The sequence below is a fragment of the Phoxinus phoxinus genome (assembly GCF_949152265.1).
Source record: "Phoxinus phoxinus genome assembly, chromosome: 12".
Taxonomy (NCBI): domain Eukaryota; kingdom Metazoa; phylum Chordata; class Actinopteri; order Cypriniformes; family Leuciscidae; genus Phoxinus; species Phoxinus phoxinus.
In genome coordinates, this window is record NC_136887.1 from 27,590,487 (window position 1) to 27,606,145 (window position 15,659).

The 15,659-nt window shown below is 37.1% G+C and overlaps 1 protein-coding gene across 1 annotated transcript in view; it reads right to left on the reverse strand.

The window, feature by feature from the left end:
- The window catches only part of LOC307007870 (rap guanine nucleotide exchange factor 2-like), a gene marked incomplete at its 3' end in the record, with an annotated part of 86,984 nt that overhangs the window by 34,836 nt on the left and 36,489 nt on the right, over positions 1-15,659 (reverse strand). The window contains 3 exon segments of the mRNA XM_079630266.1: positions 1,299-1,466; positions 4,242-4,317; positions 13,450-13,533. Coding sequence (XP_079486392.1) covers positions 1,299-1,466; positions 4,242-4,317; positions 13,450-13,533 — 328 coding nt within the window.

The following is a 15,659-nucleotide window of genomic DNA, read 5'->3' on the forward strand; positions in this document are numbered from 1 at the left end:
TTGGTTTGAGAATCCTGACCAGTCTAAAACAGCAACATTTACCATTGGCTCAACTAATGGTAAAAGTTTGGGGGTGGAGCTATGAGTTTGACCAAACAATGGCAGACCGAGGGAGTTTCTGGTAAACCATTTTGGAGTCTGTCATTGGCTGCATCCGAAATGCATACTATACCTATATAGTAATAAACACCATATGAAAAGAGTAATTTCTGCAGTTCTGCACACTTGTTAGCTTCCATTGTAAGTGCATTGCAAGTAAATACATTATCTGTTCCTTTTTGCAAGCTGGGGGTGGTAAAACGGTCATAGATGCAGTCGATAGAACTTAAGTTGTTTTAACGCAAAATATTCCTTTAAGGCAGAAGATAAAACAAATAATAGAACACAACCCCATGAGGATTAGCTAAATTAACAGATTCCTTACAGTAACAGCAGAACAAATGCAAATATTTTAGCAGAGAGAAGTTCATAGGAAGTAGAAAGAAACCTTGTTACTTCCACATTTGTAATACGAGGAAAGAGAAGTGGTTATTGTTACCAAAAAGAGTGCCAACAGACTTCCAGAAACCTAAAGCTGTACATAATATCCCTGTACTGTTACTTTTGTGAGAGGAACATTGGTATGTACCTGACGCACCGAGCTGGCTATGGTGTACAAATGTGTGAATATGTGATCATATTTTACACCAGAAGTCAAATACATTAAATAATACCAGTTAACATCATGCATAGACAAGAGCAGGGCGGTATGATGGTACATTATATATCATGCAATGGTAGAAATGCATCAAGCGGTAGAGATTTTCCAGCACCATTTATACACCGTAGATATATTAGCATCGGTATTTGCATTATTTCACAAAAAAAGATGAGCATACACAAATCAGCTATTTTACAGCTTCAAATGTGACTCAATCAGCCATAATTAAGACTGTAACATATATGCTTGATAATATTAGTTTTGAAATGTAGTTCATAAAATTATATCCCATTTTTATCCCAAAATACTTAATTCACTTGATTATCCAAAAAAAGAGCATAATTACTTAATACAAATTTAAAAAAAATAAATACACATAATATACTATGATATATACCATTAAAATCACTGATATTGAAGTGATCATACCGCCCATCCCAATGTATAGAGAAAAAACAAGCATTTGCAATGACACATTTACCAGCATGTAAACAAACACGAAAGCTAAGCCAGACAGGATAGGAACAGGAACGCCAACAGTCATACAGGGGGAGGGGCAAAAGAGGCTGTACAAGTAAAGTTAAAGCATACGACTGACCGTATGGTATCCCCGCGCTACGGGCGGCTTGCCGGCGGGATAGGGGTCTACGGTGTCAATGATGGTCTGCCGCTCGCCCTTCTGGTTGATCTTGCGAAACCTTCGGCGGGACTGTCGGTGCGATGCCTGCCGCTGGAAATACTCCTCATTCTCATCCATATAGTCCACCTGCAAACGGAGGAGAGATTTGAGTGAGACTCTCTCTCTCCCCACCCCACCCCCCCATCCCCTCCCGCCCCTCTTACTGGCGCTGTGTAAAAATAGCAGTGGGTGTGCGAGCCTGTGTGTGTGTGTGTGTGTGTGTGTGTGTGTGTGTGTGTGTGTGTGTGTGTGTGTGTGTGTGTGTGTGTGGGCTGAGCCTCAAACACCTACGTCAAAGAGAGGCGTACAGCAGACAGAAAGGTGGAAAAAGGGAGATGTAGTTTATGTAGCAGCAGCTTGCGAGGGTCTTTCAGTGGTGCATGTTATGCGCTTTCTATGGCATTAAACTAAACAAATTAAATTCAGAAATTAGTTCAAATGGCTAGAATTATGCAATGCATGTTCCAGATCACTATTTATTCACCATCTTTGCTGTGGCACCAGGAAATATCATTGAAGGGGTGTAAACTGTCCATGGCAGGTCTTTGAACGACAGTAAACGAATGTGGCATCATCATACACATTAAGGATATAAGTTGCATATAAAACTGGCCGGCCACTGTGACATTATGCCATGAAAAGTGACATGATTATCCCTCTGCCTTATTTTGCTGCAGCCTCAGATTTCACACCCACTCTGCCTTTGGGATTACACATCAAATCTCTCGCTACCGTACCAACCGCTGCTATGGCAACTGCCGGAGAGCGCGAAGCAGTGGGAATATATTGGGCGGTGTGAGCAAGTGAGAGTGCAGTATCTATATCCTGCCTCAGCCCGTAATTACAGGGCAGCATTGGCCGGTAATAACAGATGAGATACCCAACGAGGGCACAATCAACTGTCGAGGACAGTTGCCATCGCCCAAACCGAAGATTATGCTTATGCGTTTGGCAGATGCTTTTAAACGTACATGCATTCCCTGGGAATGCAACCTGTGACCTTGATATTGCTAGCGTCATGCTCTATGGGTTGAGCTACATATATACACACTCTACTAGGGCTGCACGATATTGAAAAAAAGGCGATATTTTGTTTTTTTTGTGTTATATATTGCGATGTGAATACAACTTCATCAGATGACTTGAATAGCTCTATTTGGAAAGAATTAATCATTGGGGTGATTTTGTAGGGGAGTGAATCTGCTACAAACTACAATTATAGGTAAATACAATGGAACAAATATAAAAATGAAATAATCAGTGCTTTAAATTTTTAGGTAATTCTAACAGTAAGGCACAGAATATAACACTGCATAGTCTTCTTCACTGTATTAATTAAATGTATTTAATCTTTGTTAAAGCTACAAAAGTGATTTTCTCTTTGTATTTTGTATTTTAATTAAGATTAATGACACAGACAGCAGCAGGAATATTAGGCTGCTGTCACTTTAAGACCAAACGCACGGATCCAATTATTATACATATCCATTATCTTTCTCAATTGTTTACATTCACATAAGCGACTGTATTTATGAGTATACTCACTGACCGAGGCGGGCATTTTGACATAATTTTGGTTTGTGTGTGTCCATTCAAGCACAAATAGACGCAAAGGAGAACAGAATAGGTGTTCGCGTGCTGTCTGGAAAAATATTGTGATACTATTTCGGGATTCTTTGATGACAGAAAGTTCAAGAGAATAGCATTATTAATATCTTTACCGTCCCTTTTGAGCAAATTAATGCATATTTGCTAAATGAAAGTATTAATTTCTTTTTTTTTAAATCCTACTGACTCCAAACTCTTGAACAGTAGTGCACTCAACATGAAGAAACACACAGAAGCCTATTGAGTTGTAGTCACATGTAGGCGCATTTCCATGAGCTTAACCAAATCCGAGGCTGCAAATGCAGATAGGGAGGGTATTTCTGTGCTTGTGAACATACATCATGAAGTGAATATGGAATATATTAGAGTGCATGGAAGTGCTTGGGTTTCTAAATATAATAATTTTTTTGGCATGGCAAGAGCATCAAATGGAGGCCATGTTGAAAATTACCTGCAGTGGGCAATTTGCTTGTGGTAAAATGTAAACAAAATGCCAAATTCAAACCAACCAACTTTTATATGACATTTCTAATTAGAGCAGTGGTTCCCAAACTTAACCTTAGTTTGACTCACCTGATGCAAAATAAAACCAGACCACACAAAACTAAATTGGTACCCTTATACAAATATTATATATAAACAAACACTGTATAACATATTTGTCCCTAAAAAGTCTACACTAAGAGTTGTAGCTTGTGTTCAGACAGCCACTTTATGTTCCCCAATCTTTAAATATTGAATACTAATAATTTGAATTAATTAAAAATGTAAATAATATTTATAGCTACATCTTGTATGTGACTCATACAAGAGTCACAAATCTTTGTGAAATCAGGCTAATTTTAGGTTAACCTATCCCTTGAAGGGGGCATATACACAAGACACGTTTAACTTTTCAGAATGTTTTAGTGTGCAATCGGTCTCAAAGATCAAGGAATATGCTGATTAAAGCATCAACATCCTAAAAACATCTAGCATCAAAACAATAAAACCCTCTTGGACAGCTGGTCGACCATTGTGACCCATTCCTAATTAGAACCAGCACATTTTCTTTTGGAAAATAGCTTTTAGCCAATTGTTATCAGCCTGTGTAATGTCAAATCTGACCTTGTATGTACCCCTGGGGGTAAGCGTAGCACACTGTGTGAACCACTGGGGAAGAGGAATGAAACTGCAGCACAAAACTGCAATTATACAGTCAATTAGTAAGAGTATTAGGTTAAGATGATTATTATCTGGTCCATGATTACTCACCACAATCATCTCGGATGGCTCCAGCACGATGCACTCGCATCCACGACGTAAACTCCCAGCAGACCTCTTCCCAAAGCTAGATGAGAAGAACAGGAGAGACAGAAAGGTTATATACCGCTCAACCAATTATGGAATCCAAAGATTCTGTGGGAATGAAAGCGTGCTTAGAATCCGAGCCAGAGGAACACATATCCACACACTTGTGGCTGTGTTCCTGGCCTAGGCAGTGAGGCTCCACTGGGAAAGAAAGTGTGACCAGACTGGAAAAGTCCACCGGATGACATCATGGCCTAATGAAAGAAGTACAGTGCAAAGTGATGGAGTGTGTGAGTAGCAACACAAACAACTCTATTGAAAATGTAAGTATGACCATGGAAACGTGAGGTGGAGTTCCATGCAGGATAAAGGTAAATACGCAGATTTTTTTTAAAATCATCTGCACTGAACCTGAATAAAATACAATTTAACCCAATCCCTCTTATTCACACAATAATTTCCTGTCATCAATACACTAAATTATGAAAAAGGCAAAAATTATTTAAACAATAGAATAAATAGGGAAAAAAAGCAACAATAAAATATACAATTTTTAAAATTAAATTGATATTTTGAAAAATAGCTTGAAGGTAACATGTACCATTAATGGAACGAAACAAAACTGTCATCTGTTTGTTTAAAGTGACCCTATTATGCTATTTTAAAGGTTTCCAATTTTGTTTAGGTCTCCAATAACAGGTTTACATGTATCCAACATCAAAAAACTAAATTATCTAATAATATGCATTGCAGATGACCTCCTTTCTCAGAAAACGGTTGTTTCCAAGATTCACTCTGCATCCCAATTCACCTATTTATACTATGCCCTAAAAGTATGTACTGTTTTTGTCAAGAAAAAGTACATACTTTTGAGTGTGTAGCAGAATAGTAGGCACGCTTTGGGACATACTACTTCATCATAATTGCGTCTTTAACTGACGGCTCTGTCGCTTAGTTACGAGCATATTGTCACTGTTTAAACTGCCCTGTCAATCATCTTGTCACAGTTAAAATTCTCCACAATTATTTTATTTCCTACTGTTTCAGAGAGAAATATAGTAGCACGTTGATCTGCCAGTCGTTGGTCTTTTGTGGAGACTCTCCTAATGCGATTTGCATAATGATGCATTTAAAAGTTATTGAACAAACGTATCTTTACAAAAGTTCACAATACTGTTGCAGATTAAATATAATGTGGATAACATTGAATAAATATGTTTTCATCAGGTTAGAAACTGATAATTAATCACTCAAACCCTTTTATCCAAACCTCGAACCATGGGACTCGAACATCAGACATGTTTTTTTTTTTTTTTTAATGCTTTTTATTTGTGTTTAGTTCTAATCTTCGGGTTCTAGAGTAGAAAAAGAAAAAGTAGACCGGGTTTGGAATTCTTATATTGGGAACACACTAATTCTAATTTCAAATACTATTTAAGACGGATAGTATGCGAATTGGGACGCAGCATCAGTCTCTCTAAACCCTTCCTTTTTGAGAGCCTACTCTGTTCTGATTGGTCATAATGGCTCAGTCTGTTTGGTCTACCGCTTACAGCGAACAAAACTAAACGCCTTTTAACATTTGAATTTCAGCACCGGAGGCTTCCTCAGCACTTGATACACATCAATTCCAGCGCAAGTCCTCGTCTTTTTAAAGTTCATGCAAAGTGGATTTGCAGTGCTGAAAACCCAGATAAACCCAGTGCACACACTTACACATACACACAAGTAGAAAGAGAAACAGCGGTTCAGCTGTGTAAGAGGTCAGCAAAACCTCTACATACACTTCAGAAAACTGTGACTGACAAAGCAAGGCTGATTTTACTATGGGGACACTCCACTATATGAATTATAATACCTTACAATGACAATTTGCATGTTCCTTTAAATGTGTATATTAGTATAATCACTCACTCAATATTTTCAATAGTATTCCACTACTCCATTCTGGAATACCGCCCTTACAGTATAAATGTGTATGTTGCTCGAACCGCCCTATCTGGATATCATTTGGGCGTGAAGGTTGGAGCTAGAAGGTCCACCCACACCATAACCTTAACTCTATCCCTCAACCCATGACGTCCAGAGAGGCGGAGCTGGATGTCATATGGCTCTGCAGTGAACACCACTTAAATAAATCAGATTTTTAATGCCATGTGTTTCAATGCCATCATTCATTTTTGGGTGTGTTCTCCATTGTGCCTGATTACCGGTAGTTGATTTTATTTGACAATTTAATAATAAAAAAAAATAAAAAATAATAAAAATATTTAATAATTGCTGTTTTGTAGTCTGATGCATTTACAATGGTCGATCAAATTTTGCCTTTTTATTCAACCACTTAGACTTATAGAATCTAGTCCATGTGTTGTGTGTTCAAATGGTTAAACGTGAAACGTGTTTAAAATGGCCGAACAGAACCGGGTGAACAGCATGACACATTATAATTACATTTAATGAATTATGTCAAAATTTCAACACAAGTGAACACTTGAACCAACATTTGTGTCACAACAAGCCTTTGGGTAATACACTACACTTACTGTTGAATAGCTAATTGTATACTTGTTACTGTAGAGGCGCAGCTGGCAGATATAGTAACTAGCTAATATAGTTAGACTAACAGGTGGGAATGCCTCTACATACATTGTTTCTTAGCTTAAGACCACACACAATGAGCCCTCTGTGCTGTAATGCTATTTGACTTCCCTTGCAGGCTCCTATCCAAATGCAAAACCTCAAGAATTGGTGTTTTCACTCATCGTTCATGATATACAGTGGCTATAATCTGAAAACCACAGAGAGAATCAGGGATTCCAAGTCAAACTTAAACCGCAAAATGCAATATGAACAGAAAAATGGAATACAGAAGCAGTTCTAGATGAATATAGGAAAAACATTTGCCTTAACCAGAACCAAATGAAAAGAAGGGTGGAAAAAAACTCTGTTTGTAAAATTCCAAACTCTAAAAAGAAATCATTATCAGAAGACAAACTGTAAAAATTATATTAACAACAAACATTTGTTGATAAATCATATTAACATCAGCCTTCATGCCACATTCCTTGGGAATTTAACTCATGGTGAGATGTGATGCCCCCCCCCCCCCCCCCCCCAGTCGGCCCCTACATTCCATATTACACAACATTCCGGGTGTCTGGAATGTGATTCTGTGACGAACGCAGCATGCACTCACACCCAGCAAAGAACATAGGGGTCTCCAAAGTAAATAAGCCCCTTTTTCATCGCTCCATATTAAGCCGAGCAAAGATTAAAGCGCTGTTATGCAAGTGCTGTCGGTGGGCAAGTCAGATGGGAGAAGGGGGTACATTGGAAGGTTTAAGGACTGCTGAAGTACAGTAGAATGGATAATTCAATAACAGGATTCTACTGCAACGCTTCAGTGAGTGCTAAACAGCTGTGCCGCCTCTCAGATCTGCGCTTGCAGACACATGGCAACATAAAGCGGCACAAACAGCATTTCACGAGCAACCCTGACCTGTTACTAGATACGATTCTGGGACCGAAACACTTGAGGCATGATTAGCAAAGCTTGACACTTGAGGTATGATTACTTGCATTTTGCATTAGTACAAATAAAATAAACTATACAAATTAAAAAATTCAATAAAATATTAAATATAAACAAAAAATAAATAATATAAATAGAAAACAGCATATAATATAAAATAAAAAAAATTATTTAGACAAGTATTTGATGGAAAGTAGGTTTATAGAAATATTTACAGACTTAAGGGATCTAATAATGCACTTAATATAAAGCATAAAGCACAATGTGTAAAAAAAAAATGTTTTACTGTACCTGAAGATGAGAGAGAGCGGTTACAAAATATGTCCAATGAAATCCATAAACAATCCAGACTACTTTAAAATCATGCATTCAGTCCCATACTTCTACCTCAAATGTGTTTTTAATGTTCTTGCTTAATATTCATACACACACGCTGCTACCACACTAAACACAAACGTGATTTCATGAGCGCCACATGATAATCCAACTTCACGTATGCTGTGCTGCGAGAACTCTGTTCTGACAGCTCCGTCTACCGCCTTCATCTTACAAGAGCGTGTGTGTTGGGGAATGTGCGCTCTTGAGAGTTAGTGGTGATCAACCGAAGCCAACATTCCTGCCTGCCTCTTACTTCCTGTGGAGCCAAGAGGGAGTGGTTGACCTCTTCCCACAAACATCATGACCTCTCAACCTAAACTCAAAACCTGTAGCTACTTGTGAGACTACAATCAAAGGCAACCTGGGAAAAGAGTTGGGAATGATTCCGATTCCAATTCTGCTTATCGATTTCGATTCTTATCGATACCTAATTTAATTTCCAATGAAGTAAAAAAAAAAAAAAAAAACTTGGATATCATTCACATTTATTCTAAGTCTTGTTGCAAAACATTTCATTTTAGCTGAATACCATGAACAAAAATCAACAGGCCAAAGAACACTTACACAAGGAACTTTTGCCTATGGTTTAAAAATTAACCCTTAGGTGTCCAACGTATTTTTGTGGTTTGTTTCATGTTTTATGTTTTGACATGCCCTGACATTTTCTTTTTTTCAGTTGCTTATAAACATATTAATGGCAAAGGTGTCATTACACTCTATTCAGCACAAACAGAACTACCATAATATGTGAGCAACATGTATGTACATGTTTGTATTTTTGAGAGAATAATATGCATGGTTATTGAAAAAACTAAAAATTTAAGTTTCTGAAATAAGGCCACAAAATATACTAAATATGTGTCCACAAGACTTTTGACTGATGGTGTTGTCGTCTAGAGTTTTTTCTTCAAAATGATCTGAAATTCATCCTGCATAAATGTTTAAGTTTAGAGACGTGCTCCAGAAAATGTTCACGGAGACAGAAGGAGAGGCAGAAAGCACACCCTGTTTATTTTCTTTATTTTACAAAAGCACAATATTTTAGTTTCGATTGTAAGTGGACACAAAAAAGTAGACATTTTACAGTTTATTTTTTCATATTTCTTATGCCTATATGACCATAAATGGCTATTTTTGAGTATTTTAAGTCCATTTTGCTGCTATGTGAAGAAAATCCAGCAAAACGCGCCGGCACAATTGTCGACCCCAGAGGGATATTAACCTAACTAATATGCATTTCAAGCATTATTAAAGACAAGTAAACACTCTGACATTAAAAAATAATAATAATTTGCACAATTGCACAAATAAATACAACTGAACAAAGATACTATTGAAATTAAGATTTTCAGGTACAGAAACTGTATTCAAATGTAAAATAACTGCACTTTATAAATAAGATAAACATTACAAACATAGTTACAAAAGTTACTCAGTCAAGAACAGCAAGTGAATTTTCTCTTTGTCTTTTGTCATTTTATATTACAATATTATAATAGAGACAGCATAAGAAATAATAGGCCGTTCACTTTAAAAAACTGCACAGGTCCAATATACTGTGATGCTTTTTCTTTGCCAACTGTGTACGTTCACTTTAACATAACTGACTATGTTTACGCGGATATTTTGACATATGTTTGTGTATATTAGTCCATTATAGTGCAGTTCAGCATTGCGTACTATGGCTTTCTGTGTGCAAGTTTTGGATGTGTGTGTGCAGCACAGAAAACAGTGTGCGAGTCTTCTTGCCCTTGAATGGTTTGAAATCACATTAAAAACACTTTTCTGTGAACGCGCTTTGGATGCGTGTTCAGCACAGAAAACAGTGTGCGAGTCTTCCTGCGCTTAAATGGTTTAAAGTCACATGAAAATGCACACAATTAATCGATAAGAGGAATCGAAATAAATTTTAAACAAGTATCCAATTCCTTATCTTAAGTATACGATTCCAGAATTGGGAGATTGTAAAGGAAAATAAATTTGGATTCATACTCAAATTTGTATACAGTAGGCAAACCAAACAAAAAGGACTATTCATAATCCCAAAACTTATAAATAATCAGAAAAAGCAAATCTGCACAAACAAGTCACCAACTACAAACCAAACTGGGTTTGTAGCTGGGGATTGGCATGCAAAGTTGAGAGAAATTGTGGCTGAACAACAAATGAGGCATGTTGATGCATGCAGGGAAGCATTGTCTGGGACAGTTACCTATCAGATGTCACAGACAATATTCTCATGAAGTAAATGCATATCACTTCAGGGAAGCGTGGTATGTGAATGGTAAGGCTCTGAAAGCACTTCCCTGGGAAAACCAACCAAGAGTTTGTTTGCATGTGGTGAACATGCAAACATAAGAGGTAGTTGTAATAAAAGTAAACATCTTACTGAAACTAAGAATTTAAAAACTTGCCTTTAGGTACTTTTTTTAGTAACTTGTTTTATCTGTTGATGAATAAAAATAAACTATGGACAATATGAGCATGTTACTAAATTCAAACACTTTAAATGATTCTAAACATCTGGTTAAAGTAAATATTTTAAGTTAATATTTTGATAATTTAACAAACACATGTGCAAGTTCACAGTTGTCTGACCATTCAGGTAAACAAATGCAATATTTTAGTAAGTTTTTAATTGTGACTTTTTAAATTCAACATTATTTTATTTTTACATTTCTATGATTTCATTAATTATTAGCTTTTCATCAACTCACAAACCCCCTTCAGTTCCTCACAAAACCCCAGTTTGGGAAAGCCTGATCAAAAGTTATGTTGCTTGTATATGAGATGAAATCACAAAGCAAAGGAACACAGTATAGAGTGTAAATGTACTTAGGTATCAGTATCTCAGCTGCCATTTTAACAACAACAACCATTTTAAACTGGCTCAGAGTTCATCCCTAACACTATAGGAAAATAATAATCATAAATAAAATGCTTGGTTTTGTTTAGCCATAGAGCAAAGAAAATCATTTGAAGCACCTTGAAGCACATGCAAATACCTTGGTACATGATAAACATTCGGTACCATGGAACATATCAAATAATCATAGTGCTACTTCCTAACAACATATCTGTACCAAGTACCATGGTAAAACCACAGTACTTTTTTGTAAGGGTAAAAGCCATATCTCAAGGGAACTGTGGTTAACAATGTTTTCTAAGTCTTGTGGTCAGGAATAGGTAAATGGTAAATGGACTGCATTTATATAGCGCTTTCACAGACCCAATGGCCACCAAAGCGCTTTACAATATTGCCTCACATTCACCCATTCACTCACTCATTCATTCACCGACGGCGGTGTCAGCCATGCAAGGCGATCCAGCTCGTCGGGAGCAGCTGGGGTTAGGTGTCTTGCTAAGGTTTGTCTACAAACCTTCCGGTTTGTAGACAATCTACATGAACCACTGAGCCACTGCCGCCCCATAGGTAAGAAAACAATGGACTTACTGAAGGATCAGATTTAACAGAGTTTATAACAATAGAAACTCTTGTTGATGGTTAAGCCTGCAATAAGGGCTCGGACTTGTTGCATAACTGGCATGAGTACCAGGTGGTACCGGCGCTGACATTTTCAAATGCCACCTCAAACTCAACTCTGACTTCTGCCAGAACTTTGCACACCATTAGGCTTTTAATGATGGCAATCGCGGTGCAATTAAACACTTGCAAGCAGTATTTGCAGTGAGTGAGAGTTTCAGGTGCAATGAAACAGAAGTGTTACACAAATTTGCTTTTTAAAAGAGAGTGATTTTGTTTGGAAAGAAATGGGGGAAAAAATAACGCACGTCATATGCTAAAGGAAGCTGATAAGATGTTATTGCAGATCTGGTCTGTCTCAGACAAGAATCAGTACAAGGCAGCGGTGAATTCTCTTGAAGGGGCTGTTTGTGAGCGCTATCAAGACATTGTTTAAGAAGTGCAGCGCTGTCCTGTTGGTTTTCGTTCACTGGACGCCTGAGTCACAGTCTATTACAGGAGAAACACATCACAGCTCGCTCCGTGAAGCCAAATGAAACAGCGAGGGAGGGAGAGACCAGCTTCTCTCATTGCCATGGTGATAAAATGACATATTCCCACTGCAAGCCAAATCTAAAGCATCTATGTCAAGTGCTTTTGTAAAGCTTGCTATGCTTTTAAATTCCACCCAGTCAAAATGTTTCTTTGTGCATGTCCTTGCTTCAGTTCGCTGCTTGCTTTCTGTCATATCAAGCTTTATGCTAGAGCTAGGTTATATTGCACCAAACAAAATGCTGATTCTTGATAATGCTGATAGTCTTTATTTGCATTTGTGGCCTTTCTAAAGTAGTTGTATTATGCTAAGTTATGATGTTTGGATTAGGTTACTGATTATGTGTCAGGGACAAAATTCTGTCATCCATTACTCACCCTGCATGACATCCTCCAGTGGAACACAAAAGGAGAAGTTCTGATTAAAAAAGCAGCATAAACGTATAATGTGTAACAAAAATGTTTATGGTACTTTTTGAAGCTTGTAGACAAAACCCATTTACTACTACTGGGGAAAACTACAACTAAGAACATTCAAAATATCTCCTTTTATGTTCCACAGAAGAAAGAAAATCACAAGAACGACATGATTTGTGTCAAGTAAATGTTGACAATTAAAATAATTGAAAAAATACACATGAAAAAACACACCAAAATACCACAGATATTTAGATTCTGAGACAAAAAAAAAAAAACATTCCCATAATGAATTTACAAAAAAAATATTTGTAACTTCTGAAATAGATTTTTATTTTACAAATAATTTTATTTATTTACTTATTTATTTATTAAAATTGTAAAACTCCTCTCACTAATCCAGTTATTTAATGAATTGATCATATTTAAAGTATAAAGTATATGACAAACTATGACAGCATTTCTGTGTAATAAAACAAATATGATACATGTAAAAATGCCCAAGAAAAAAAAATAACCTGATTGGGAGACTGATAGAGATAATTTTATTTCTAAACTGGTCACAGTCCCATTTTGGATGTACAGTCCTCCACGGGCCATTTCAGCGTCAAACTGGGGAAAATACCTTATAGGAAGCTACACTGAGAAGAGAGAGACGTTTACTCAGAATGCTTCACATTTATTTGTTCTGATTACATTTTAAAACTTTTAATAAAGGGAGAAGGAAAGTACAAGGTTAATATGCATGAGAGGTTAATGGAAAGGTTTTCTTGTTTTGTTCCTGTAATGAAGTGTTAATGTTTGGTATTTGATGACATTCGGGGACATACCTGGAGCGAGGCAAGAACATGGACTCTTTGATGAAGACTGATCCAGAGAGCAGAATGTACCAGCATGTGCCAATGTCATCGGGACTGAAAGAGAGAGAAAAAGAGGAAGACGAAAATTAATTTAGAGTCTAACAGGAAACAAAACATGCTTATGTCTAACATGTGGTCTGGTTTGCAGTATGGTTAGAGAAAAAGCAGCTGACACAGACACACATAACATCAGTGCCTAATGTAAACACTCTGTCATCATTTTTGTCCTGTGATACACTCCTGTGTGCAGACAAAAGACGACATTAGGAGATTCCCAGAGGAAAACCGTGAACAGAGCTATCAAACGGCCAACAAACCATCTCTCTTCCTCCTGTAAGGGATGCCAGTTGAAATATGACTGCTTGATTTATGTGTGTGTAGGAAATAACACACTGACACACAATCCCCACTCCTTTTTTTCAGGTCACAGAGCAGTCAGGAACGTTAGACATCTTCTGAGGCACGCTGGGTCGACGCCAGAGACATCCTTCCAGCTCCCGGCGAGCACCGCTCCATGTCAGCCTCTCCAGTAAGTGTTAAAAGTGGGAATGTGAGAAGATGAGCAATCCAATGAGCAGCGGACATCTTGATCACTGAGTCAGAACAGCAGATACACACTCCAGTGAGATAACATGCCCAAAGCAGTGCTGGGGTTTATGAGCTGATAGACAGTCCTAACATGAAGCAAATAACCCAGCTTTCATGCTACACTGCACACTTTATTATTGCACGTTTTAATATGACTTGTTTTTTTATGCGATTTAATGTTTTGTCTGTGATGAAATTCCTTGTATATCTTCATCTTATCACGTTCACTGGAATTCTCGGTTCTAATGGTGCATTCAAGTTATGTTGAAAAGATCGCATTTACAAGCTGAACGCACATGAACGGCACCAAAGAGTCGGAAATACGAGAGGGAGGCTCGGGATTTTCTTTTTGAGCCCCGATGTTTCCGAGTTTGGGGGTGCGTCAGTGAGAAACGTGACGGAATACCACAATATGTATAAGTATTTTTTGCAGTGACATTGCCAGGCTTTTTTATTTACAACAAAATAATCAAATTCCCTGCACAATATAATGGCATTGTAATATAACAATATAATATGTAACAATAAATTTGACACTGGCTTCATAAATGAATTACAAACATTAAAAAGCAAAACACACCTGACGCACGTTCTCTGTTCTCCATTTTCTGGAAGCAGAATTTAAAACCTTGCTGTATTTTTGGGTAGTTATTTAATTAAGAGATGGTACACCGCCATCTTGCTCTGGTGAAAGTGACGTTGACGTCATAAATACAAACTTCCCAGGAGGACCTTGAACGCACCATTTATGGTCAGTCATATAGAGTGCAACAATTGGGTCCAAGAAGTAAAAATCCTATACATTTTCATCATAGAGGAATGAATTTTTAACAATAACTTATAAAAGATTGACCTACAGTGAGCATCAATACACAGCCCTATTTTATAATTATGTTTAACAATGGAATTCCTGAAGGAAACAACATCCACCAGGATTATGCAAAAAATGTCCACCAATCAGAGAATTGAATTGAATCGCACCAAAAAAAAAAACTCATAAGTGCTGCTCGCCCACTCCCATGAAGCTCAGCAAATGACATCAACCTCAATAGGGTCAATAGATTAAAACTCCCTACATTCTCAAACCAATAAAATGTTACTTTAAATCAATAGTTTTGTGTCATTCGCATTTTTGTCCTATTTTCATATACCTTTTTTTTTCTAATCAAAGTTTGTATTGCGTTTAGTCTCTTTGTATATGGTTGGTTTGGTTCATTGCATATAACTCTTTAATGAAGAATTTCAGAAGTATACGTTTTCTAATCGTCTCTGTCATACATGGCAACGCTGTATATTGGACTGCTCATTCTATAACTGAAACGGCGCTATTTATGTCTCTTGTATAACTCCACAGTCTAGCACTTTCATTTCATACAAACGCAACCGGCATCATCTTGTATCTCTGTAATTGGCTGCAGTAAAAATAACATCCAAGAACTTCAGTATTATTTCTATAATTGTTGTGCAGTGTTTCTCTTGTTGTGCCGCTGACCTTTTTGTATGTTGTAAAGCACAATTTTTTTAGCAAAAGCTTCACAATAAGGTGAAACTAAGATAATTTTAACTCAAATGAAATTAATATTTCCCATCCT